Genomic DNA, 26,906 nt, shown 5'->3' with positions numbered 1-26,906 from the left:
ATTTCCACCTACTCCTTTGATTCCCAGATTTCTACAGAAAGCCAGGAACCTGGAAAGGACAATAATACTCATAGCCCCATTCTGGCCTCGGCAGATATGGTTCCCCTTTCTTCGACCCCATCAAACAGTGGAACCGTGGATTCTGGACCCAGTACCAGATCTACTGACCCATTCGTCGGGAGTTCCTCACCCGTCTCTTCATTCCCTCAAACTAGCAGCTTGGCTGCTCCGCTTCCCTGCCTTGCCAGGTCTGATCTACTTTCTCCGGCAGTTCAACACATTCTGGTTGCTTCTCATAAAGCTTCCACTACAAAATTCTACAGGAGTAAATGGAAACGCTTTGTATACTGGGCATCTAGCCAACACTTAGACCCCCTGGTAGCTCCTCTACATATAAAGTATTGGAATTCGTATCTATCCCCTTTCACGAAGGAGCCTCTACTTCCACACTGAGTACAGTTGGCGGCCATATCAAACTTCCATATTGGTGAGGGAGGTTCTCCCATTATGTCTCACAGACTTTGTAAGGCTTTTATGAAAGGTACCTTCCATCTTCGGCCGCCCGTCAGGAAACCTTTTTTTCCATGGAGCTTGAATTTGTTACTGTCACAACTCATGTTGCCCCCCTTTGAACCTGCTTCGTCCTGCCTCCTAAAGTTCTTATCGTGGAAGACACCTTTCCTTGTAGCTGTTACTTCAGCTCGTAGAGTGTCAGAGCTGCAAGCATTATCGGTCAGACCACCTTACTTGATTTTCCACCCAGATAGAGTCTCTTTACGTACAAACCCATCTTTCCTTCCAAAGGTATGTTCCGTTACAAATATTAACCAATCCATAGAACTCCCTACCTTCTTCAAGAACCATACTAACAAGTTGGAGTATATGCTGCACAAGTTAGATGTTCACAGACAGTTACGATTTTATTTGGATAGGACTAAAACTTACAGGAAGACAGATCAGCTCTTTGTTGCATTTGCAGACAATAAAAAGGGCATGGCAATTACAAAACGTACATTATCTAAATGGCTTGCTGATTGTATAGCCTTTGTATACTCTAAGTCAAATCAGTCCTTACCCACCAAACCTAAGGCCCATTCTACCAGATCCGTTTCCACTTCCTTGGCTCATGCAGCTCGCTTGCCTTTGGACGCGATTTGTGCAGCAGCCACGTGGTCTAAGCCACATACTTTCATCACTCATTACAGAGTTGACAAAGTCTCCAAAGACCGGACATCTTTTGGTTCCACTGTGCTTAGGAATGTTCTTCCATGAGTCACTCGGGGTGACGGAGCTAGGGACGCTACCCGTGTGTAAGAACAAACGTCGAGATTGAACACTCTCACATAAAGAAGTTATGTCCTTACCATAACGTTCCATGTGGAGTGTTCATCTCGCTTTTGTTCTTACATCCCCCCCCCCACGTGTTTTGGAAGAACGGGTAGGACTAGATTCTGATCAAAATGTCTTAACCCCTTCTGGGGTATATGGTCCCGTGTATCATGGGGTATATGCTACTACCCTTAGTTATTTACTATGGTGAGAAGAGTGTCTCTGAATGCCTGAGAGAGTGTGTAGTTCTTACACCTGAGGTATTGAACTATCGGTCTGGTTTGTTTGCAAACTAGATCAGAGCAATGGCAGGGAGGATTGTGGGATATAGTCTGGTCTCGAGCTTCTCTGAGATGCAGAGCTTTGCGATGCGGCCGACTCGGAGCCGAGGATCGGCTCTGAACCTGTGTGTAAGAACAAAGGCGAGATGAACACTCCACATGGAATGCTGTGGTAAAGACATAACTTCTTTTTCTACGCAATCCCAGTCTACATCTGCTGCCTTTCAAGCCAGAGTTCCAATTGACAATATTTGTGCAGCAGCAATCTGGGCTACCCCTCATACCTTTATTACCCATTACAAATTGGACCTGACCTCTAGGGGTAGAGCCTCCTTTGGTTCCACGGTACTCAGGAGTACTTTTCTGTGAGCCACCCAAGAATAAGGTGCTTAGGGACGCTGTCTGATATGTAAAAATGAAGGCAAGATGGGACTACAGAACATAAAGAAGTTATGTACTCACCGTAACGTTCCATGTTTGTAGTCCATCTCGCCCTACATTCTTACGAACCTACCCACCTGTCTTGTCTCCAGATCTTTCCAGGACGGGGGTATTTTTTCGTTAATAAGGTGGAGACCTTTCATTATTGTTCTTTCTGGATAGCTGTAATTCTGTCTTTCTATAGTTTAGCAGCAAACAAGATCTGGTGATTGTACTGGTGCACTATGGGATACCTACCTAGCCATGAGCCAACTAGAAGACTTTGAGCTTTGTAATAGGCAGAGTCGGAGCCGTCCATATGTAAGTATGAAGAGTCGAGATGGACTACAAACATGGAACGTTATGGTGAGTACATAACTTCTTTTTCCTCAACATTGAAAGAAAAAAATATTCTGTTTTTATTATCTCCATAGAAACGTGAACCAGATGCACAGTTGCCTTCACCTACAAGCTTCTCATGTTGCACCATGAACATCTGTTTGCTGAAGGAAAACTTTTCAGTACCTTCAGTATTTTTTATTTGCTTGCTTCCACTTAAAACTTACTAGAGCAGGCTAAGGGCATTACTGTAGACATTACCCTATGCAAATATAAGAAAAAGCATTACTTATGCCATTATGTGTGTATGTTTACAACCAGTCCCTCACCTCAGTAACTCAAAATTACAGCCTGTTATCTTAAACATGCTTTTGTCCAGGCTTTCTTCTCTTTTTAGATTGCATTGCTTATATTTCTTAAGACTAAACAAGAAAAAAGAAAGAAAAGCAAAAAAGGAGAGCCTGTCGATCTGAATTAGGCAGTCAGTATGCCAAGAGTGGGAGACCTGTGATTGACAAAGCCAAGATATGTGGTTTTAATTGAAAATTATATCTCTGAGATATCCTGCATGATTTGATGTGAAACAGCAGGTTACTGCAAAAATATGGATACGCCCCAGTGGATCTATGTGGCTATGAATGCATATGTTTCTGGGAAATAAGACCAATTTTCCGTAATTACAGTCGTTTGTGTGCAAGGTAGAGGAAGGTTTCTAGCTCACATTTTGTTGTTCAAGCTTCTAGCAATAATCAGTGCTGCCATATTATTTTCCAGATTAGAATGTGCCTAGTGAGTATGTCAATGTGAACTTTTATGTAATAAAGACGTTGTTCAGGTAGCAAAGACTTTAGCCAGTACAAGAATGCCATAAGTCAAGAATTGCAGCCTATGCCTGGCAAAGCAGGGAGGGTGTGTGAACCATCTCAGGAAGACGCATGCTACCTCTCCCTGGAATGATGCCACTTAACTAGCCAGTTACTTTAATTTTCATGTTCAAAGAAAGGTCTTGGTGAAAGTAGAATTCTCCTCAGCACCAGTCACTTTTCCATGAGGACACATCACTAGTGTCTCTCTGCGTCTCCCCCAGGGTTGATTGCCTAAACTTTTTCATTCCTGCTTAGGAAATTGACGGCCCACATAATGTTGCTTCTACTATTCCTTAGGGAGGCAGCTTGCTGTAATACTGTGCTTTGCCAGTCTGTTGACTACTGTGTCTCTATGCTTAACTATTGAATTGCCAGTGTTAAGGACCTGGTGACTCTCTACAGCTCTGTAGGACCTTAATGGATATATGTGAGCGTAAGTATAAGTAGACATGTGAATCCCTGGGTGTCTGAGTTTGAAATGTGTGGGTCTTTGAAGCTTGACAGAGTTTTTTTTTTTTTTTTTTTTTTTTTTTTTTTTAAGAACCGTAGCATCTGTTAAAGAAAGGAAATCTGTGTTGCCAACTGAATGCTACAAACATATGGATATAACATTTGTTTGTATGTTCTGGTTAAGTTACCGTAAGAATCCGCTACTTTTACGTTGTTTTGGGGCAAGCCATATCCATGATGGGGGGGGGGGGTAAGACATTTTCAAGAATCTGGTGAAATGTATGAGCTTTCTTTGTGACAGAATTAAGAAGCAGTTTAGGAGTGAGGTGAGTGGGAATAGTGCTTGAATATGCAGAATTATTACACACTACCATGTGCCATGGCATAAACCTTACCTTTTTGGGTATTTGTACAAGATGTTGTATAACTCAGGTTGGCCCATTGCATGTAGCAAGACGTTTTGGAAATTGTTAGTGGAGTCTGGAATGGAGTATGCAAGACCTTAAAGGTGTATCTTAATTTTTTCATGCTGTATTATTGGCATTCTGTCAGGGAAAATTCTTAATACTCTACAAAATACAGATGTAACTAAAGTATTCTTATTTAATGCATGTGTGTATGTACGAGGTGTTTAATAGGATATGTTCTAATTATAGAAAAACATTTTTAGGACAGTAATTGCTAGAGTAAATTGAAATGTTTGGAAAATGTGATAATATATTTGCACTAAAGATTAGAAAACAGATGAAAGTGTAGACTGGTAAGACAAACATTGTATTTTACATAGAGTAATTTTGGTGTGTATTAGTACCTTGATTTTTTTCTTTTTTTTTTTTTTTTTTTTTTTTTTTTTTTTTTTTTTTTAATAGGTTTGTGTTTTTTTTTCAGTTCTACAAAATTGTTCCCTGATGCTTGTCTAATATTGCCATGAGATTTTAATATTCATCTGAGCTACCCCAGTTTACTAAACGTTAGCAGATACTTCAGGGATAGAGGAAGTCCATTTATCAACTTAATCTAATTAAGGGCTGTGGGAAAGGTGGAGCCGATCTTTTGTAGTCAGTGGGTTCTAGGCACAGAAAGTACTCCTGAAGGACACTCACACACCTTTTAAATAGGAAGAGTCTTGTGTGTGCTTCCTTTTGTATTCACCTTCCCATGTATGTCCATTCTATAGTAAAATGGCTGTTAATTGTGTAAGAAGCACTTGTATGCTATTTTCTTTTTTGCTTTTCAATTGCTGATACTCCTGTAAAACTTTATACATGCAAAGAATAGTTTTAACATGTATGTAATTTCTGTTGCATTACATACTTCTTTATAAGTGATGTGCTACTAAAATCAACCTTGTTGCCTAAGTTTTTTGCAATTCACTACCTATGCTGTAATGTTGTACTGGACATAAAGCAAGTTAGTCACCCCCCCCCCCCCCCCACTAGCACACACTCTCATCACAACCTAACATATCACACTAAAATCCTTTTCTTTTGCATTTATTGTTGCTAATAAGCTATAGTTATAACTGATACTTATCCTGTCACTTTCAGTCTGTCTTGCTGCATAAAACCTATCTAGGTGTCTCCTGCCACTCTACGGGATATTCCTGGCCTCCCACTGGTGAATAGAGCATTCCAAAGTAACCTAACTCAACCCTCAGCAAGCCTACTGTCCTCCCCAAGAACTAGCAAAAATAAAAAGTGTATGTACCCTTTGGAAGCTAACTGTACTTTTCAGATGTATTTTAACCCTATGTGTGCGTGCTAGCAGCCTAGCACAGCCCCACTCACTCTTTCTCTCTCTAGTCTATCCTTTCTCCACTAGGTGCCTGTAGCCCCACACTGCAGTTACGTGTTTGTCCACAAGGTGGCATCATCTTCCTACTGCCAACCAATTTTTCCTTCTTGTTTAAATAGCTTTGATATCCTTCTGTTGCTCTATTGTCTCTACTAAACCTCTGTGAATCTCTCTGTCTTCCCTTTGGTACTACCTAGCTTATCTAGTGCTTTCTCCCTGTGTCTTTCCTTTGTGCTTGCTCCACTGATTGATTGTTTCTCGCTGATTTGTCTTCTTCCTTCTCCCTGGCTCAACCTGCTCTGTTCGCCCTGCAGACTCGCTCCGCTCCCCTACCCTACCCCCAAATCTCACCTTCCCCTGGTATCTCTACACTTATACTTATTTAACCACACCCACACACTCCCAGACCCAATCAACTTATTCACCCCACCCATAACTCAATCAATCCCTCCCAGTGCAATCCCCAACTTTCATCCCACCCCCTACTGACCATAGCCTGTTCCAATACCTATCCAATCCTAAAGTTTATCCCAATAAATTTCCTCCATTAACATCATGCCTACAAAGCCTACCATACTTCTAACTCAAATACTAGTTATCACCTTATCCTACTTAAATCTACTCACTAGTCCTGTGTCAGTCACTCTCCCCCATTTCACTCTACTATCTCATCCTGTTTACAGCATGAGCACTCCTCAGCCTCTGTATCCTCCAGTTTCTAATTCTAAAACAATGCTCTGCTCTTCCCCTATAAACTCTTATCCAACCCTAGAATTACTTCTTCCATTTATGTTAGCCCCACTTCATCAAAGCTTATAATCCACAAATCAGATACTAAACAATTCAAATATCTCTTTTCCCATATCCATAACTTTATCTCCATCATGCTCTCAGGAGACATTCATCCAAATCCCGTTCCCTCTCCCTCCCCACACAACTCAACCTACCCATCTCACTCTGCTCACTCAGCTGGCAAATCCATCCATTTCACAGCTCTTAATGCTCAGAGCATATGTAATAAAATCCCTAACCTTCATGCCTGGCTTCTTCACAATAAACCTGATATTCTGTCCATTTCCGAAACATGGCTTAAACCTCACACAAAAGACTCTGAATTAATACCTTCCAACTATAGCATTATTAGAAAAGATAGAACCCATAAAAAATGGGGAAGTGTCGCACTCCTCTATTCCTCATCCCTCTCTATTACCCCCTACTCGAAGCCTATTCCCAAGTTCAGTAATGCCGAAATAATTCCAGCCCTACTCCATGTAAACAAGCATAAACTAATTTGTATTGTCACCCTCTATTTCTCTCCTGGTGACAATATCACAATTCTTGAAGAAATTCTCTCCTGGTTTTCTACAAATATCACTAATGAAACCATAATCATGGGCGATGTTAACATTAATTGGGCCTCAATACAATCTCCAACTAACTCCCTAAATATAATTCTTTACATCTTCACTCAACTTATCAACTCAACCACTAGACCTTCTAAAGACTTCCTCCCTGGAAGCACCTTAAACTGGATTCTGGTATCCCATCCCCAGTACATCTCTCACAGTGGTACCTTACCCAACCCACTAGGGGACCACTTTCGCTTATCATCTTCCTTCTTCCCTACAGTTATCCCATACCTATGTCTCCACTCTGCAATTAAAAAACTTTAATCCTAATGCATTCTCTAATGCACTAAGTACAAACTGGAACCCACTGAAAACTATCACTAGATAAGGCTGTTTCCTACTTCAGTACTACTTTCTTAAACTTGCTAGACTCATTTTCCCCTTGAAAACTAAATGCATAAAAAGTAACCCAGGCCTTTGATTAACAAAGACTACCTTAGCCAACATGTGACTCTGTGATAAAGCTTGGAAACACTACCACAAAACAAAATCTTCCACTACCCTTTAAGACTATAAAATGCTTTGTAACAAAGTAAAAAAAAAACATCATCTCAGATCGCAAAGCCTACTTTTCTATACTCCAAAATAACCATAACACTAACCCCAAAAATTTCTGGGATGGAATCTCTTTTCTCTTTAACCCAGACAAAAAAGAAAACTCCTGCCCCGATCCAAATGCCTCTGACTTGGATTTAGCTTCCCAATTCAACTCATTCTTCACTGACTCCATAGCCAAACTTGCATCCTCCTTCACTAATATTCCCACTCCTCCACACTCCTCTATACAACCCTTCCTCCTCCACTATCTCCAGCTCTCAACCTCATCAGTTCTCCATGACCTCATATCTACTATAAAAAAAACTTCTACTAAACTTGAAACCGTGTTCTAATGCCCCAGATGAAATACCCTCCCACTTCCTAAAGATGGCCACAGAAGCCATTGCCTTCCCTAATTGCATCCTAATAAATCGGTCAATTACAAAATGCCGTGTTCCACAGCTCTGGAAAAAGGCCTTTATTATTCCACTCCATAAAGGAGGTAATGGTAATAACAGCCCTAACCTTTGGCCTATTGCCATCCTATCCCCTATCTCCAAACTCCTTGAAAAATGCGTCCATTTACAACTCTTACTCTATCTTATAGATAACCACCTTGTCACTCCCACCCAGCACGGATTTCGACCTGGCCATAGTACCATCACTGCTCTCCTCTCCTTCCTAGAAACTTGTCAGTAAGGCCCGAGACTCAGGAAATATTGTATCCAACCTCCTCCTAGACCTCTCCAAGGCCTTCGACACCATCTCTCATAGTCTTCTCCTTACTAAACTTGCTAAACTAAATATATCCCACTCCTCTATTGACTGGTTCACCAGTTATTTATCGAATAGGCAACAAGCAGTCAAGTGGAAAAAAGCCACCTCACCCTTCCTAAATACTCATACAGGTGTGCCCCAGGGCTCAATTCTAGGTCCCCTTCTATTTAACATTTTCATCAATGATTTCCATCAGGTCATCCCTAACACCAACCTCATCCAGTACGCGGATGATTCAACTGTAATCTGCTCTGCCACCTCTATTTCCTCCTTAGCAAAACTAACCTAGGATGCCTTCTCTTCTACTAAGCAATGGATGCTAGACAATCATCTAACACTCAATGCTACCAAGACTAAGCTTATGATATTCACCCCATCTAAAACTGTCAGCGTAGATAAAAACTCATTCTGTATCACCAGTCCGAAACAACACACTTCTCGAAATAGTCTCCACTGCAGAACTACTTGCAGTACTTCTACACGATCAACTAAAGTTTGATAGCCCTCTCCAAGTAAATATAAAAAAACTCACAAGAAACTTGGTATTCTGTATCGCCAAAATCGCTACAGCTCTCCCTCTACCTAGATCATTCTTGCTACTACGTATCTCATCCCATCCCTCCTCTATGGTGCCTCTATCCTTACTAATCTGCAATCTTCACTCAAGACAAAGTTCTTCTCCTGTTATAATAAAATCTCTAAATTTGCAACACGCCCTAGAACCTCTACTCACCATTGTACTTCCCTACAGCAGTTGAATTGGCTAGAGTTACCCAATTACCTTATGTATAGATATATATATATATATATATATATATATCCAACTTATCCAAACACAAAAACTTATTTTCAGCCCCTCTCTGGCCTCCACCTTTCAAATGCATCAGCCTCATAGAGTTCTAAGATCTAACTCCCAAAATCTAATAGAATTACATAAACCACAGAGAAACATCATCTGTCCTTCTCTCTAGCTCACCATTGGAACTCTCTCCCTCCTCTAATCTGCACTACTAGCAGTCCCTACACCTTTAAAACTCTGCTTCACTCGCACCTAACTTCACAATGGGAATGCTCCTGGACTCATCCTACATAACTTCCTTGACTCAGCTAATAAATCTGTGAATGTCCTTCTACTGCCTTGTACCCACCAATAATAAAGTGTTGGAAATGCCACACTAAAAAAAAAAAAAAAAAAAAAAAAAAAAAAATTAAATTGGTAGTAATTTAAACTTTGTTCATGTATATACTTGTTTGTTTGTGTCTTTCGGCTTTTCCTGGTTAGGGGTCGCCACAGCGGAACTCCGGTCCGTTAATGATCGGCAGTAGAGTTTTACGTGCTGGCTTGCCGGGCCTAACGCACAACCTTCAACGAAGGAATGCCCGTTCACGCATGTCGCCACACAGAAGACGCTCTAACTGAGAATTGAATGGGCAATGTCTAACTGTATTTGTTTAAATGCCAATTTATTGTAATACTGTCACTCTGTATTGTTTCAACTGACTTGTACATTTGTAATTTTCATCTTTAACTAAAAATGTAACTGTAAATTGGAGCTTTTCTCCCCAGGACTCTGTTGAAAATGGGCTCCTAGTGGCCCAATGGACTATCCTGGCAAACAAACTGCAAATAAATAAAATAAAAATAAAAAATAAATGAAAAGATACAAAAGACACTAGTAGTAGTTTTATTTGGAAGCATCCACAAATTGAAATTTTCTTAGTTTGTATGTACTCTGAGACTAGAGCCCATATCTTAATTTGCTGTGAAATTTCATTTAACCACTTTTTGCACAGTTTAGAAAAGTCAGAACTTGTTTTGTACAATTTAAAAGAAATGTACATAAACGTGTATTTTCCCCACTTTGCTAGAGTAACTGGGAAATATGGCTCCTTGAAGACTCGAGCAGAGCAGAACTACCTGTCACAGACAACAATGATGATACCCTGCCTCTTGGACTTGCTGTGGATTATACCAGCCAAACAGAAATATACATCAGTAAGCATTTTATCTTTTTCCCCATGTAGAAAGTGATTATGGCAACTTGGAGTACTTGTGTCTTGGGCATGGATATGCTTAACATAGAAATATTACAAGTAGTCATGTGTTGATTTTCTCTTACCAGCGGTATCTGTGTAATACAATGCTTGATTTCCCAGTGTACTGATTGTGGTGTCAGTTTGTATTTTGTGTTGATGTAGATGGCGTGCTTTACAATGAAGAGCAGTGTAACTGCAATGGTTCCCTCTTTTTGAGCATTTATTGTTAAATTCTTCCTTCAGAGATTCTCAAAGAATTATGATGGTCATAATTTTTGCTGGTGAAAAGAATTGCTGGAAGATTGTATTTGTTTCCTAGGGCATGAGTTGTGCAAGCTTGAAGAGCCTTTGTAGTACCATTGTCAGTGGAGCGGGATAGCACACTTGCTTTTGGGACAGAAGGCTGGTCTGTGGATTGATAAGACTGCAGTGTAGCATAAAGGGGGGTGGTGGAGTTCCTTCAGATGAGATGTTAAATCGAGGCCTCAACTGCCTGAGTTGTTAGTAGCTTAGGTGGCTATAAAAGATCCCATGGCACCTGTCAAAAAAGTAGGGTAAGTTTTGTGATACCCTGACCAAATTTTCCCTAGTAGTATAAATGCACCTCGGGTCACCCCTGAAAAAGGCTGCTAGCCTAGTGGACAAGCAAGAAGTGTTGCATTTTTTTTTTTTTTTGTTTTTGCTTGGGAGAATTCTAACTCAAATTCTACTCTGAAGTTTGCATGGGTCGTCCATGAAAACCCCTGAAAAACAGTCCAGATTCTATGCATGGTTGGCTCAGAAGAGGTTAGAAGATGTACAATGAAGTGATTTCCTTTTACCAGGGATTGTCTATGCTGTAAGAAAACGCACAAAACCGATTACAGCAACAAGTACGACAAAGGGGAGAGGATCTTAAAAAAAAAAAGACAGAGTCACAAAGATGCTGGTTCTACTGAGGTAGCTTCTTGATCACTATCTCTGGTGTTCATCTTTTCCTCCAGATTGTGTCTAGACTCTTCAGAGGTGGGCATACAGGCAGGGCATGAACATGTCCTCCCAGGAATCTGGAACTTCGAACCAAAAGTAGCCTTCTCAAATATGTCTGACCTCCAAATGCAGATGGTGGTGTAGAAAACTAAACGAGTCAAGTCTTTCTACTACTTCTTGTAGAAAATACAGGCCTATAAATACTGATAGGTCGTTGTAAATTCACCCGGACAAAAGCAGATGCTGAGCTTATTACCCTGCACATGTCCCTTTCTCCAGATCCTTGAGTTTATGGCCACTTGTACGTCTTCAGTGCTGCTATATCAGCACAGGCTTAAAGGCCACAATAGGGCATACATTTGCAAGACTTCAAAAGGCTTATTGAAGAAATTTTTGTAGCTTGGCCATGCACACTGCAAAGAACATTGCTATACTTTTAGACTATACTTGCTATACTTTTAGACATTTAGAGTTTGCAGTCTGTGAAATGGAAGAGTTGCTTCCCATCATGTTTTTATTTGAAAGGGGAGGAGGAAGACCAACTGTCCTGTACATCCCAACTATTTTCTCCTTAGGGTATGACTTCGATGGTCAGGAAACCAAATTTTTGACCTTGTGTCCTTTTCATTCTTCCTCACGGATGGGTCCAAATCTGATCCGACTTGGCTGCGTGCTCGCCTTTGGATTCCAGCCTCAAGCTCTTCCCTCATCCCATAATGCACCACACTAACCCTGTCTCCCCAGATCTTGTTTGCCGCCATCGTGGCCAGATGGAATATTACTTGCCACTGGTTGGAAGAACCTTTATCTAAAGTTAGCTAAAACTTTATTTTTCTTTTGTTATCCTGTTCTTCTATCCTCCCTGGGTAGCCGCTTGTGGTTTGTTATGATGATCTTCGTGTTTCAATGTTGTAGTCATTACATTTGGGTAATCTGCTGACAGGTTGCCCTCAGTCGGCCTGAATTCCAAAGTCTTGGGTCCTGCGTCGGTTGCTGTCTCCTCTTCCATGACGTCAGGTCGTCATGGGTATAAAACAAGCAGCCGACGCCATTTTCTTAAGTCTTTCTTGCCGCGCGGTGCCTGAAGCAGAAGCAGTTCGCAAGTGCCGGTCGGCCGACTCCTGAAATTTTCGAGTTTCAGAACCGAAATCTTCACTAAAGCGAAGTACCCCGTTGGGTAAATTTTTTCTTGCTCCATACCGATGTCAGAAAAAGTTAATTGTATTACTTGTGGGAAGCAAATACCTCATAAGGATTTCCATTTATACTGTATTCCTTGCCTAGGCCCTGATCACAACGTGCCTGGCTGTCGGTTTTGTGCTAGATTTAACCAACGCACTATTAAGCCGTCTGTATATTTTTGCCTCAAAATATTTTGGAAACAGATTTAACTACCCTGAAATGTCATTGGATAGCAATCCGACTACTGGAGTATACAAAAAATGCAAAGAAAAGGACAGAGATAGACCATCGAGGTCCAAAACCGACAATGAAGCTTCTCCTAAGCCGTTCGCCGGTACTCAGTGAGGCGCTTTCGCAGCACCTGATACCCGCTGCTTTCGAGTCGCAGGCCCCTACCGAGACCCATACGGAGTCCAGCACGTCACGAGATACTCAAAGTATTGTACCCACGGATGTCTCTCCCTCAGATGGGTCTGGAGCTGCTGAGCAGACACCGGCTTCTGAGGGTGTATTCAGGCCTCAACATTTTTATATAAAACTGATGACAGCTGCAAAAACCCAAAGATGAAAGCAACTTCTAAAGCTAAACAACCGACGCATGAGCCACGTGCACAGGTCACTATGCCTAAAAAACAGATGATCAAAATGGCTGAAGACTTAATTACCTTGATCAGGGGTTCCCATCCCCCTCCTGATAAGAGGCCTAGGCATGACACTGATTATGAATCTTCAGATCAGGTTTCTATTTCTTCTGATCAGGAATTATCTATTCCTCCCAATGAGGATTCTGATGCAGAGGAATCTATCCCATCTGCATCACCTCCTGAGGATTATGCATTTGGAGAAACCTTGCATACTTTAAGAGAGCATTTTCACTGGGAGAGTCAAGATTTTTCAGAATCAAAAAAGAGGGTCAGGGATTTCCTCCTTCTCCCTCAGCACAGGCCTTTAGCCATTCCCCCTGTTTTAGACACTGTGGATGATGTGTTTTCGGAGTCAAGCTTGACTCCTGACTCCTTACCTCCGGCTCCCAGCAAGCCGGACAGATATTACAGGGTCCCTGACTCACATATATTTTTATTTAGAAACCCTGCTGCTGATCCTGAAACTATTTCACAGGGTCCAAAGGGAGTTGAGGCCTCAACAGCAAAAAATCCTACACCCTCTGACAGATTCAAGGGCACTGGATAGATGGGGAAAGAAGGTTTATACAGCTGCAACGTTGGCTATTAGGGCCCTAAACTGCCAGTTTCATATGCTCAAGTATCAACAACATGTTATGGGATTGCTGAAACAGAAAATGTTGATTTCTGAATGTGCAGAAAATAAAGAATTGCAGGACTTATTGCATGCAGCTAAACAAGTTGAAAGGCATACTTTGCAATGTGGTTTTGATTCCTTAGAGGCCTCCTGCAGGGGCGCAGTTACTGGATCTGTGATTAGGAGGCATGCCTGGCTAAAAGAGCAAAATTTACCTGACCATGTTAAAGTTAAATTACTGGATGCACCTTTACAGCATGATACTCTGTTTGGTATTAAGGTAGAAGAGGTTTTAAAGAAAATGGGAGACAAAGCTAAGTCTATGCAAACTGTAAAAGACTTTTTACAAGTGCAACCACCAAGATTCAGTAGACACTGGCCTACAAAAAATTGGTCCTTTCCTGTGTCCGACAGAGCTCAAAGGGGCAAATCCAGACATCCTAAAGGTTCTAGATACCAGGCACAAGATTCTTACAGGTCAAAGCAATGGGGTGCTTCTACCTCCAAATCTGGAGAAGATAAAGCACAACCCTGCAGAAAACAGTCCCAGTGACTTCCCTCTGCCATCACCAAGCACTTAACTTTTGGCAGCACCCTTAGGTGGAAAGTTAGCACTTTTTGCTCAAAATTGGCAGTTAATAACCCAGAGCAAGTGGGTACTAAACATAGTATCACAGGGATACAGATTCCATTTCCATACTCTGCCAGTGGCAAGTGGTTGGCCGAATCTGCCAAAAAATCAATGGGCAGAGGCACAGAAGCAGGTTACGTCCCTCATGGATATGGGGACTATTCAGCCGGTACCAGAACAGGAAAAAGGACAAGGTTTTTACTCAAGAATATTCTTGGTACCCAGAAAGGACAAGGCCTGGAGGCCAATACTGGATTTATCAGTTTTGAACACTTTCCTGGACATTCCAAAATTCAGAATGCTAACTTTGCAGCAGCTTCTGCCCATGCTGGGCAAGAATGCTTGGCTAGTGACATTAGACCTAAAAGAGGCATACCTGCATGTCCTAATAAGGGAATCGTGTAGAAGATACCGCCATTTCGAGGCTGGCTTTAATGCATTACCAATTCTCTGCATTGCCCTTTGGCTTATCTACTGCGCCCAGGGTCTTTACAAAGTGCCTGGCACCAGTAATTGCTTTTTGCAGACAAAGTATACAAACATATCCTTACTTGGATGACTGTCTCATTCAAGCAGAGAACAAGGGCGTTCTTCTTCAGCACCTGGCGTTTGTGAAAAGGCTTCTAATATGCCTAGGGTACACAATAAACGAAAAGAAATCACAACTGGTACCCTCTCAAAAGATAACATTCCTGGGAGCAAGCTTGAATACACCTGCCCAGATGGCTTTCCTAACTCCAGACAAACAAAGGCAACTGACTACTTACTTCAAATTGATGGCAACAAAAACCCAGTTATCTGCAAGACAAATTCTGCAAACTTTGGGGTTCATGGCATCCTGCATTCTACTGATTCCATATGCATGATTGCATATGTGGAAACTTCAGTGGTACCTAAAAAGTGTATGGAGTCAACATTGTCACAGTCTGGAAACAATGACTCCTCTCATTCCCTGCCTACAACAGGAGTTCCTATGATGGGCAAAGGCATGTCACCAAAACATGGGATGGCCATTCAGTGTACCCCCTGCCAGTCAAACCTTAACAACAGACGCATCAGATTATGCATTTGGGCCCCACTTGGCAGGAAGATGCATTCAGGGCATATGGACCCCAAAACAAATGTATCTGCATATCAACCAAAAAGAGATGCTAGCTGTTCAAAATGCCCTGACAGCCTTCAAGGACTTACTTCATCCAGGACAACTACTGATAAAGACGGACAACACCACAGTTATGTGGTATATAAGCAAGCAGGGGGGCACACATTTATACCCCCTTTGCAGACTAGCCATGGCACTGTGGGACACAGCTTTGACTTACCAAGTACATTTACAAGTACAATTCCTGCCAGGAAAACAAAATACTCTGGCAGACTTGAGCAGAAATCTTATGGACCCTCACGAGTGGAAACTAGATCCACAAGTCTTCAGAGTGATAACAAAGAAATGGGGGAGCCCAGACATAGATCTATTTGCCTCTCCTCAAAATTATCAATTGAAAAGATTCTGCAGAAGGACTTATCACAGACAAGCATGGAAAGTGGACGCCCTATCCTTCAGTTGGAAAAACCTATCAGTTTACGCCTTTCCTCCTCTACCTCTTCTTCCCAAGGTCATACTAAAAGTCAGATAAGAGAAACCAAAGATAATACTAATTGCCCTAGACTGGCCACACCAATACTGGTACCCAATCCTAAGGAACTTGTCTCAATACCCAGCTTGGACCTTACCTCTAAGACCTCAATTGCTGTCCCAGCAAAGCAATCGGATCCTGCACAGTCGGCTCCAAACACTGAACCTGGCAGCATGGCTGATCATGTAGTTATACCAACAACATCTCTCAGTAAAGCTGTGATGGATGTCATTTTGGAAGCCAGAAGGCCTAGTACTAAGAAGTCTTATGCTGATAAATGGAAGAGATTCTGTGCTTGGAATCGAGCACAAGGAACTGATACAGTAGAACCAAATATTCCTCAGATATTACAATACTTGACTGAGATGCTTGACAAAGGCCTATCTTTCTCATCAGTAAAAATCCATGCCTCTGCCATTTCGGCTCATTACAATACAGAGCCACCAGTCTTTTCTCATCCTTTACTAAAGCAGTATCTTAGAGGAGCCAAAAATTTAAGGCCTCCCAGCAGATCACCAATATCTGCATGGGACCTCAATTATGTGTTGGAAAAGCTCACCCTGCCTCCTTTTGAACCAGCTGCTACTGCAGATCTAAAATTCTTATCATGGAAAACAGCTCCACTCCTAGCAATTCCATCAACAAGAAGAGTCTCAGAGCTACAGGCCCTCATGGCTGTGGAGCCTTTTATCATATTTTACCTAAACAGGGTGTCTCTTAGGACCAATTCTTCATTTATGCCTAAAGTGGTTTCCAGTGCGGCTCTTAGCCAAACTATTCATCTGCCAACTTTTTATCCAAATCCGTAGAACAAGGGGGAGAGGATTCTGCATTCATTGGACGTACACAGACAGTTAAGATTTTACTTGAGCAGGACTAAAGCTCTAAGAAAAACTGAGCAGTTACTAGTGACATATGTTGTAGGATCAGAATGAAAGGCTATTTTAAAGCAGACTATTTAAAAGTGGATAAGCCACTGTATTTGTTTCTACTACTTACACCATGGCAAACCTGTGCCCAAGGGCATTAGGTCTCATTCCACCAGAGCTCCAGCTACATCAGCAGCCTTTCTCAGAGGAGTACCAACCAAAGACATTCTAGAGGCTGCTACTTGGAGTTCTGTTCACACTTTTACAAAGCATTATCATTTGCCTTTCTACTCTAAGTCCAGGACAGTCTTTGCCACTGCAGATGTCCTTCAAGGATGCATCTGCAGTCCTAACAAATGGGTTGTCCTGTCCTCAGGCAGCCCTTCGGTCGGCCGGATTCCAAAGTCTGGGTCTGGCCTCGGCTGATGTCGCACTTCACCCGACGTCATAGCTGCAGTTCTTTGGGTATAAAGGTATCAGCCGACACCATTTTCCCCAGTCTTTCTTGCCACGTGGCGCCCGAAGCAGAAGCTGTTCGCAAGTGCCGGTCGGTCAGAACCAGAGATTACTACCGAAGACTTCTAAAAAGCTAAGTACCCCGTTGGGGACTCTTTCTTGCCTCAGCTGATGTCAGAAAAAGTGAATAACTGTTTAACTTGTGGGAAACAAATACCTCATAAAGATTTCCACTCTTACTGCTTACCTTGTTTAGGCCCAGACCACGACGTAGCAGCTTGTCTAGCCTGTGCTTCTTTCAACCGACGGACACTTAGACGTCGGTCGGAATTTGCTGAGGAGTTTTTCGCCCGCTTTTGCTTACAACATGCCGCCGGAAACTCCGACTTCACAATTAACTAAAAGCGCAAGGAAAAGGACCGACACTTGCGGTCCGCGGTTTCGCGAAACCGCGGTTGTCAACTGAGTGTCTCTGTTTCGCTGAAACCGAGTCCTCGGTCCTTCCTTCGGCCGAAAGCTTGCCTCCTACCGAGGCCTCATCCAGCATGGCTGAATCTGCTACCGAAATCCCACCTGCTCTTGCAGGTTCACAGGATTTATCTGATACTATTCCTTTAGATATATCTACTCCTGCACATGGAGCTGCTAGGCCCCCTGCATCCATGTCGATTAAGGCTTTTGCCAGGGCTAAAGCAGCAAAATCAACCAAGAATGTGCCTGCTAAGACCCCCTCACAGGCCTAGCTCTAGTACTCAAATGCTTAGTCTAGCAGAGGATCTTATTTCTTTGATCCGGGGATCCCAACCTCACCCTGACAGGGCCTCTCACCCACCTCCAGAGAAGAGGCCTAGAGCAGAGCCCCCTGAGCCAGTTTCTTCAGATTACTCCTCTGATGATTCAGAAAATACAAACCCTCCAGAGGGCCCTTATTCTCCTTATGAGGACTCTGATGCAGAAGACTCCATTCCTTCTGCCTCTCCTCCTGAGGAATTTTCTTTGGGGAAACCTTGCATGCTATGAGGGAACAATTTCAATGGCAGGGCCAGGATTTTTCAGACTCTAGGAAAAGGCTTAGGACCTTTTTGCATTTGCCACAGCATAGGCCTTTAGCCATTCCTCCAGTACTTACTGTTGTGGATGATGCATTTAATGATGCTTGTACTGCTCCTGATTCTCTTCCTCCGCCCCTGCTAAGCCCGACAGGTACTACAGGGTTCGGACACGCATTATCATTTGTATAAGGCTCCTTTGCAGATCCTGAAACTATTTCTCAGGGACCCAAGGCAGTAGCAGCTACCTCTGCCAAAACCCCTCCCTCTGAAAGGGAATCTAGGGCCTTAGAGAGATGGGGTAAAAAAGTTTACACTTCTGCTACTCTTTCGGCTAGGGCCTTAAACTGTCAATTCCACATGATTCAGTATCAGGAATTTGTTAGATCAGTTAACTAAAAAACTGTCCTCGCCTGAACCATTAGACAAAAAATCTCTTCAGGAAATGGTACATAACATTCAGCAGGTCAGTAATCATTCCTTAAAATGCGGCTATGATGCACTGGAGGCTTCCTTTAGATCAGCTATGACTGGTACAGTGATCAGAAGGCATGCATGGTTAAAAGAGCAGTCCTTACCAGACCATGTTAAAGCAAAGCTCCTAGATGCTCCCATGGATAAGCTCAATTTGTTTGGCTCCCTGCACAGCAGGTGCTGAAGAAGGTGGAAGAGAAAGCAAAATCTGTCCAGACAGTCAAGGATTTCTTACAGGTCCAGCCTCCAAGGTTTAGTAGGAACTGGCCTTCCAAGAATTGGTCCTTTCCAGACACCACCAGAGCACAGAGAGGCAGGAATAGGCCCAAGAGGCAGGGGTCAATCCAGAGGTGCCTACAGGGGACGTCCGTGGCAGCCTAACAACCAGCGAAGTACTGCCACAGATCCAGCCACTACCACTTCTACAGGACAATCACAGTGACTTGGCTCTGAGACCGCCTACCAGGGAACAACTAGAAGCACCCTTAGGCAGAAAGCTAGCCTTATTTTCGGAAAACTGGCATCACATCACAGGAGACAAATGGATTTTACAGACAATAGACCAAGGTTACAGGTTTCGCTTCCATACTCTACCAAGGAAGAGAGGAATGCCAAACCTACCTTCAAATCAAAAGACAAAAGCTCTAGAACAAATAGTCCACTTAATAAGGATGAGAGCTATAGAAAATGTACCGTCTATGGAACAAGGGCAAGGATTTTACTCCAGACTTTTCCTGGTGCCAAGAAAAGAAAACCTATGGAGACCTATTCTCGACCTGTCCACTCTAAACACATATCTCATTGTTCCAAAATTCAAAATGCTGACCCTACAGCAGCTTCTTCCCATGCTGGGCAAGGAGTCTTGGCTGGTAACTCTAGATCTCAAAGAGGCATACCTGCACGTCCCCATACGACCAAATTGCAGAAGATACCTCAGATTTCTTGCAGGATCAGAGCATTATCAATTCTCAGCATTGCCCTTTGGCTTATCTACTGCCCAGAGTATTCACGAAATGCCTGGCATCAGTAATTGCTCATTGCAGGCTTCAGGGAATTCAAATTTACCCTTACCTGGACGACTGCCTGTTACAAGCGGACAACAAAAACAAATTAGCAAAAGATTTGAAAAAGGTCATTCATCTACTACAAGCCTTGGGATACACAGTCAATATAAAAAAGTCAAGGCTGATACCATCCCAAAGGATAACTTTCTTGGGTGCAGAACTGGACACATCAAATCAAATGGCATCCCTCACAGCAGAAAAGCAGAAGCACCTTCCTCTCTCTTTCATGGCATTAACAACGCAGAACCAGCTAACAGCAAGGAAAGTCCTGCAAGCCCTGGGTTACATGGCATCCTGCATTATATTGATTCCACATGCCAGACTACATATGAGGAAGTTGCAATGGTACCTAAGGAATTTATGGTCTCAGCACAAGCACAGTCTAGAAACCCAAATTCCAATAATTCCATGCCTGAAGCAAGAATTCCAATGGTGGGCTCAGGCCTGTCAATTGAACAAGGGACTGCCCTTCCACAGCCCTCAACCAAGCCAGACTATCACCACGGACGCCTCAGACCTCGGTTGGGCCACACATGCTGGACAAGTGCATACAAGGCTTATGGACTCAAGACCAGCTGAACCTACACATAAATCAAAAGGAGATGCTGGCAGTAAAACTGGCAATTCAGATATTCAGACCGTTTCTTCGACAGGGTCAATTGCTGATAAGGACGGACAACACCACAGTTATGTGGTACATCAACAAACAGGGAGGCACACATTCATACCCTCTATGCCGGATGGCAATGGACCTCTGGAATGTGGCCCTGAGCTTCAACATTCAGCTACAGGCAATATTTGTACCAGGGAAAAAAATATATACTAGCAGACATCCTAAGCAGAACTACCACGGATGCCCACGAATGGATGCTGCATCCAGACATCTTCAAATCCATTACAAGGAAATGGGGACTACCAGAAATAGACTTATTCGCATCCCCACACAACCACCAATTGAAAAAATTCTGCACAAGGGCATACCACCCACTTGCTTGGAAGGTGGACTCCCTATCTTTCAGTTGGAAAAACCTGACAGCATATGCATTCCCACCTCTTCCTTTGATGCACAAGGTGCTATTGAAGATCAAAGAAGACCGGCCAAGGATCATCCTGATAGCTCCAGACTGGCCGAGGCAGCATTGGTACCCATTACTGAGGAGTATGTCTCGGGAACAAATATGGCCTCTGCCCCTAGTTCTTTTACTGCTAACACAGAACAACTTCAAAACCCTGCATCCAAACCTAAAAATGCTGCAGCTAGCTGCCTGGAACATTGCATAAGACAAAATAACCCAGATTTATCTCAAAGGGTTAAAGACATTATCTTGGAGGCTCGCAGACCCTCAACAAGGAAAACTTATTCAGCAAAATGGAAAAGATATCTCATTTGGAGTGCAGCAAAAGGAGAAAATGTGTCACTGGTAAACATAGCTAGCATCCTGGAATACTTGGCAGAACTTTTCCACAATGGCCTGTCCTATTCTTCCATTAAGATTCATGCATCAGCTATTTCAGCAGAGTACAACATGGATCCTCCAGTCTTCTCACATCCTCTACTCGGGCAGTTTCTGAGAGGAATTAAAAATGTAAAACCACCAAGGAAGCCACCATTGCCTGCTTGGGACTTGAACTTTGTGCTAGAAAAGTTGACACTCCCTCCTTTCGAGCCAGCAGCAACAGCACAATTACAGTACTTATCTTGGAAAACTGCTTTCCTGCTTGCAATCACTTCAGCAAGAAGGGTATCTGAGCTACAGGCATTAATGGCAGTACAGCCCTTCCTGATCTTCCACCAAGATAGTGTCCATGAGAACTAATCCTACGTTTATGCCAAAGGTGGTCTCCAGGGTATCTTTAAACCAAGCTATCCACCTGCCTACATTCTTCCCCAACCCACAAAACAGGGGAGAAAGACTATTACATACCTTGGATGTACATAGACAATTGTGCTACTACCTGGACAGAACCAAGAGCAATAGAAAAACTGACCAGTTACTGGTAGCATATGCAACAGGAATGGAAGGAAAAGCAATTTCAAAACAGACAATCTCTAAGTGGATAGGAAATTGCATTAGATTTTGTTACTCTTACCATGGGAAGACAACTCCAGAAAACATCAGACCTCACTCCACAACGGCTACAGCCACTACTACAGCTTTTTTACGAGGAGTGGCTACCAAAGACATTTTAGAGGCTGCTACTTGGAGCTCCGTGCATACATTTGCCAAGCATTATAATCTACCCTTATACTCAAGATCCCGAGCAGGTTTTGCCACTGCTGTTTTGCAAGGGATCTTAACTACACCATAATCTTATTATTACCTCCTCCCCCAGTTTGGCTATGGTATTCTACCCATTTGTTAGGACTGCAGATGCATCCTTGAAGGACATAGTACAGTTTTGTACCTACCATAAATGTAGATGTCCGAGAGGTATGCATCTGCAGTCAGGATTTCCCTCCCTCCTTCCCCTCTGTGGTATTCCTAGGGTATTTGCCCATCTTCTAGCTAGCTGGGGGAATCTATTATGGTGTATTTGTTTGTATATATGTACACACATGTTTATTTTTATTTGCTCTCTGTTATTTGGAAACTTTTACATTTATCCAAATTTAGCCTTCCTAGAGGGCACCTGGCATCTGGGGCAAGAAACACTGAGGAAAATGGCGTCGGCTGATACCTTTATACCCGAAGAACTGCAGGTATGACGTCGGGTGAAGTGCGACATCAGCTGAGGCCAGACCCAGACTTTGGAATCCGGCCGACCGAAGGGCTGCCTGAGGACAGGACAACCCATTTCTTAGGACTGCAGATGCATACCTCTCGGACATCTACATTTATGGTAGGTACAAAACTGTACTTTCTGCAGGGCCTTATAGCCGCCCCTAAAGCTGTTTAGCTCCAGCCTCCCATCCATAGCTTTGAGATTCTACCCAAATGTAATGAATGCAACAGTGAAACGCGAAGAACATAGTACAGTTGTGTACACTTGCCATAAATGTAGATGTTAGAGTGTATTCACTGTTGCAGTCCAGGTTACCCGACCGCCCTCCACCTTTTCTTCTTGAGTTTCTCTTACCTTCACTATCTTCTACAACCTATGTGGTGTATTTGCTTGTAGATGAAAAGTTTGTATTGTTGCATGTATATATAGTTTTATATATATATATATATATATATATATATATATATATATATATATATATATATATATATTTTTTTTTTTTTTCCCTACCTTTTTGGGGGCACCTGACTTCTGGGGCAAGAAAAGCTAAAGAAAATGGCATCGGCTGCTTGTTTTATACCCCTCACGACCTGATGTCATGGAAGAGGAGACAGCAACCAACGCAGGACCCAAGACTTTGGAATTCAGGCCGACTGAGGGCAACCTGCCAGCAGATTACCTAAATGTAATGACTGCAACAGTGAATACACTCTAACATCTACATTCATGGTAAGTGTACACAACTGTACTTTCTACTTTCTATGCTTAAGTAGAATCTCTAGTATTGCTAGTTCGTCTCTCTGATCTATCTGGTGATCGCTTTTCAGTCAGCAGACCTTTGATGTGAAGTTGTTTAATCTCGCCGTTCATTCTTCACTGATGGGTTCGGAGCCTATCCTCTGCTTCTGACACGGCCGACTAGCAAGCTCAATGTTCTCCAGTAGCTCAAGACCCAACCCCTTATCCCACAGTGCACTGCTGGAATCACCTCAGATCTAGTTTGCCGTGGCACGGATCTCTTTGTTTCCAGCATTGCTTGAGACTATTATTGGGAGCTTTCAGCTTTCAGCAAGTTTTTATATTTTAATTTTTATATCTTTTATTACTATATATATAATACTATTTACCAACGTAAAAAACAGCGCTGATAAAACGATAACCACAACAACTTCAGCAACCAGTCCAGGAAACTTCCACCACAATGAAAGTAATGCGCACAAGCACCAAACACTGTTAAAGCTCACAATAAGGTTCCACAACGATGGAATTCGTATGCTAAAACACGTTTACGAAACGTGTTTCATACAAATTTGGTACGTTAATAAACTATGTGGTGCTTGTGAAACTTCAATGTGAGCTTTATTGCTGCTGGTGCTTTAGCATACGAATTCCATCGTTGTGGAACCTTATTGTGAGCTTTAACAGTGTTTGGTGCTTGTGCGCATTACTTTCATTGTGGTGGAAGTTTCCTGGACTGGTTGCTGAAGTTGTTGTGGTTATAATACTATTTAGTTAACAGTTGTTTTCTGTATTCTCCCCTTTCCCCAGTACAATCTTTGATTGCCTTTGGCCTTGGGCCCTTTCTTATAGTTGTTAGTGTTCTCTTTGTGTGATTCTTGTTATTGGATTGCCTTAATCCGATTTATCTTGATATAGTTAAATAGTTGGTTACTATTTGCCTTTTTGGGTTGTGTGTATTGTGTGAGTTAGATTTCCTCTAACTTTAAATAGCTCATAGTTAAGTAGTGTGTTTCCTTTACATTGGATTTTGTGAAATGTCTGAAGAGAAGGAAAAACATCCAAAGTCTGTGTTTAAAAAATGCCCAGACTGCGGACAGATGATGTCCGTCACAGATATCCATGTGCAGTGTGTTTACTGTTTGGGTGAGGTGCACCTGCAAGAGTCCTGCAGTATCTGTCGCTCCTTTTCCACTAGAGTGCTTGCAGAAAGGAAGAGGAAGTTAATTGATAGGGGTATTATCAAACATCCTTTTTCAGAGGCATTGTCTGACCAGGATGGGGCCAGCAAATCATCCAAATTTTCCTCTGAATCCAGGACTAAGAAAGGAAAAAAAGTCTGAAAGTGTGGTGACTTCGGCTTCACTGCCTTCGGAGCTGAAAGTCTGTTCTTTTCGGAACCGGGACACTGCTCTAGAACCGGTTGCCGAAAAACCTCCATCGATACTGCTCCAATCGACTCCATCTGTTCACTCTTCCAGGTCTACTGTCAGCCTGTCTGATCTGGATATGGACCGGCTGGTTCAGAAACTCTTAAAGGCACCAGGTCTAGCTAAATTGCTGTCTGCTCAGACCCAACTGTCTGAGCCAAAGACCATTACTCCTGAATTGTCTGCTCCTCCTCTGAGCCATACCTGACCTTCGGAGCTGGGGGAGGGTGACCTGATGATTGTGGATCCCTTGGAGCCGACACCTGCTTCAGTGTCGTTGGCTCCATCTGCTTGGATGTTCTTGGTGCCGACTGGGGACTCTAGGAGCCGACACTCTCCGGTCGGGTCCAGGGAGGATAGTCGCACCGACTTGGTGCCGACTCTTCCTCTCGGGGCCTCGGCTCGGGTGAGCTCGGCTCCTACCATGGGCTCGGAGCCCATGGCTTCGGTGTGGGAGGGGGTCGTTGCTCCTTTGGATCCGTCGACTCCTTCCCATTGGAGCCGAAGTGCATTCGAAGCCATTAGGCGAGTGTTGTCTCCTAAGACTTCTTCATCTCAAGGTCTGGCCTCTTCTTCCCCTAAAGTGCCTGTGTCAGTTTATTTCCTCTGGTCATCCCAAGCGTAGAGACCCAAAGCCTCAGGTAGCCCCACAGAGCGCTCCCTGCTCTTCTGAGACCTCTCCAGAAGTTCCCCCTGAAGATGTCCCCAGGAAGAGATTATGCAAGAGGAGGCATTTGGACTCCCCACAGGAGTCTCTTACATTGGACAGTGACTTGGATGAATCAGAAGGGTCCCCTAGATCCCCCTCTTGAGGAGATCTCCTTTGCTAAGATTCTTGAATTTCTTAGGCAGAGGGGTGATTGGCAGTCCAAGAGCCCTACTGTGGATGAGTCTGTTCTCCTGAAGGCATTTAGGTCTCAGTCTTCCACCTCTTGGTTATCTCCGCCCTACGATGAGCTTATGGATCTGGTCTCTCGTAGGGTGTGGGAGTCAGCAGAATCTGTGGAACCTGTTCCTAGGAGGCCTAATAAGTTTATTTCTGCCCCCGTGGATAAGTCCTTTTTGACCAAGGGAGTCCCTGTTGATGCCATGGTGGTGCCGGCAGCCACCAAAAAGGAAATGTCTGAGACGTCCTCGTCTATCCATCCTCCTAACAGAGAATCTGGGATCATGGATAGATATGGGAAACGCATGTTTAGTTCAGCGACTTTCTCACTCAGATCACTGAACTACTTGACACATTTTACCAGACTGCAGAGAGATCTCCTTAAGGAGTTGGGAGATGCTCTTCAGGGTGCTGTAGCTACAATTGTATCCGACAAGATAGCCACCCAGCTCGCTACCCTCAATTCGATAGTCAACTCGTCCATGCGTCTCATATCTTACGCAGCTAGTGGTTCGAGTAGAGCTGCAGGTACAGGAATTGCTCTTCGTAGGCATGCCTGGATGCAACTCTGTTCCTTCGCGGAACCCTTCAAGTCCTCCTTTACGAATACCCCATTTGACGGCTCATCTTTGTTTGGGCCAAAGGTGAAGGAGACTTTGACCAGGTGTGAGCAAGAGGGAAAGACTCCGTCTGCCATCAGAGTCCATTTTTCCACCCCCACTCGACCCTTTCCTAAAGGTCAGAGTGGAGGAAAGAAGTGGTTCCGGAAAGTCCAAGGAGTCTTTCAAGATGCACGTGGAGAGCCCCCCTCCAGATGCAGAGGAGAGGGTTACAATGGAAGAGGCCACCCTTGTGGCAGAGGGGGTCCGCAACACCAGGGTGACAGATCACTTCTCTGGTCAGTCCTACCAGCGCTCCTGAAGGGAGGCACGGCTATCCTACTCTGGAGGCAGTCGGGGGTCGCTTGTCATTGTACCCAGAAGCCTGGCTAAATATAACAAACGACATTTGGGTACAAAGTATCATTTCCAGAGGGTATTTCATACCGTTCTCCACCCAGCCCCTTCCTGTCAAAAAAAAATACCAGACGTTCCACCCAGTCGCATGGGACAAGCAGCAATAGAGGTGCGCCGATTGCTAGAAAAAGTCATCCAGCCAGTCCCGGCAGACCAAAGAGGATTTGGAACTTACTCGAGATTCTTTTTGGTTCCAAAGAAAACAGGGGACTGGAGACCCATTTTGGATCTCAGCAGACTCGACCAATTTGTGAGAAAAGAGAAGTTCCGAATGGTCACGCTACA

The 26,906-nt window shown here is 43.3% G+C and overlaps 1 protein-coding gene across 1 annotated transcript in view; it reads left to right on the top strand.

Moving 5' to 3' along the window:
* NUP214 (nucleoporin 214) overlaps positions 1–26,906 on the top strand; it is a 3,229,616-nt gene that overhangs the window by 480,618 nt on the left and 2,722,092 nt on the right. Inside the window, exon 10 of the mRNA XM_044058190.1 lies at positions 10,072–10,198. Within this exon, the coding sequence (XP_043914125.1) occupies positions 10,072–10,198 (127 nt within the window). The remainder of the gene's footprint in view (positions 1–10,071; positions 10,199–26,906) is intronic.

This window comes from Protopterus annectens, chromosome 16.part0, assembly GCF_019279795.1.
Source record: "Protopterus annectens isolate FY-2018-M chromosome 16.part0, PAN1.0, whole genome shotgun sequence".
Taxonomy (NCBI): Eukaryota; Metazoa; Chordata; order Ceratodontiformes; family Protopteridae; genus Protopterus; species Protopterus annectens.
Note: the sequence above shows the minus strand (reverse complement) of the source record. Positions and strands in the feature narration are given on the sequence as shown.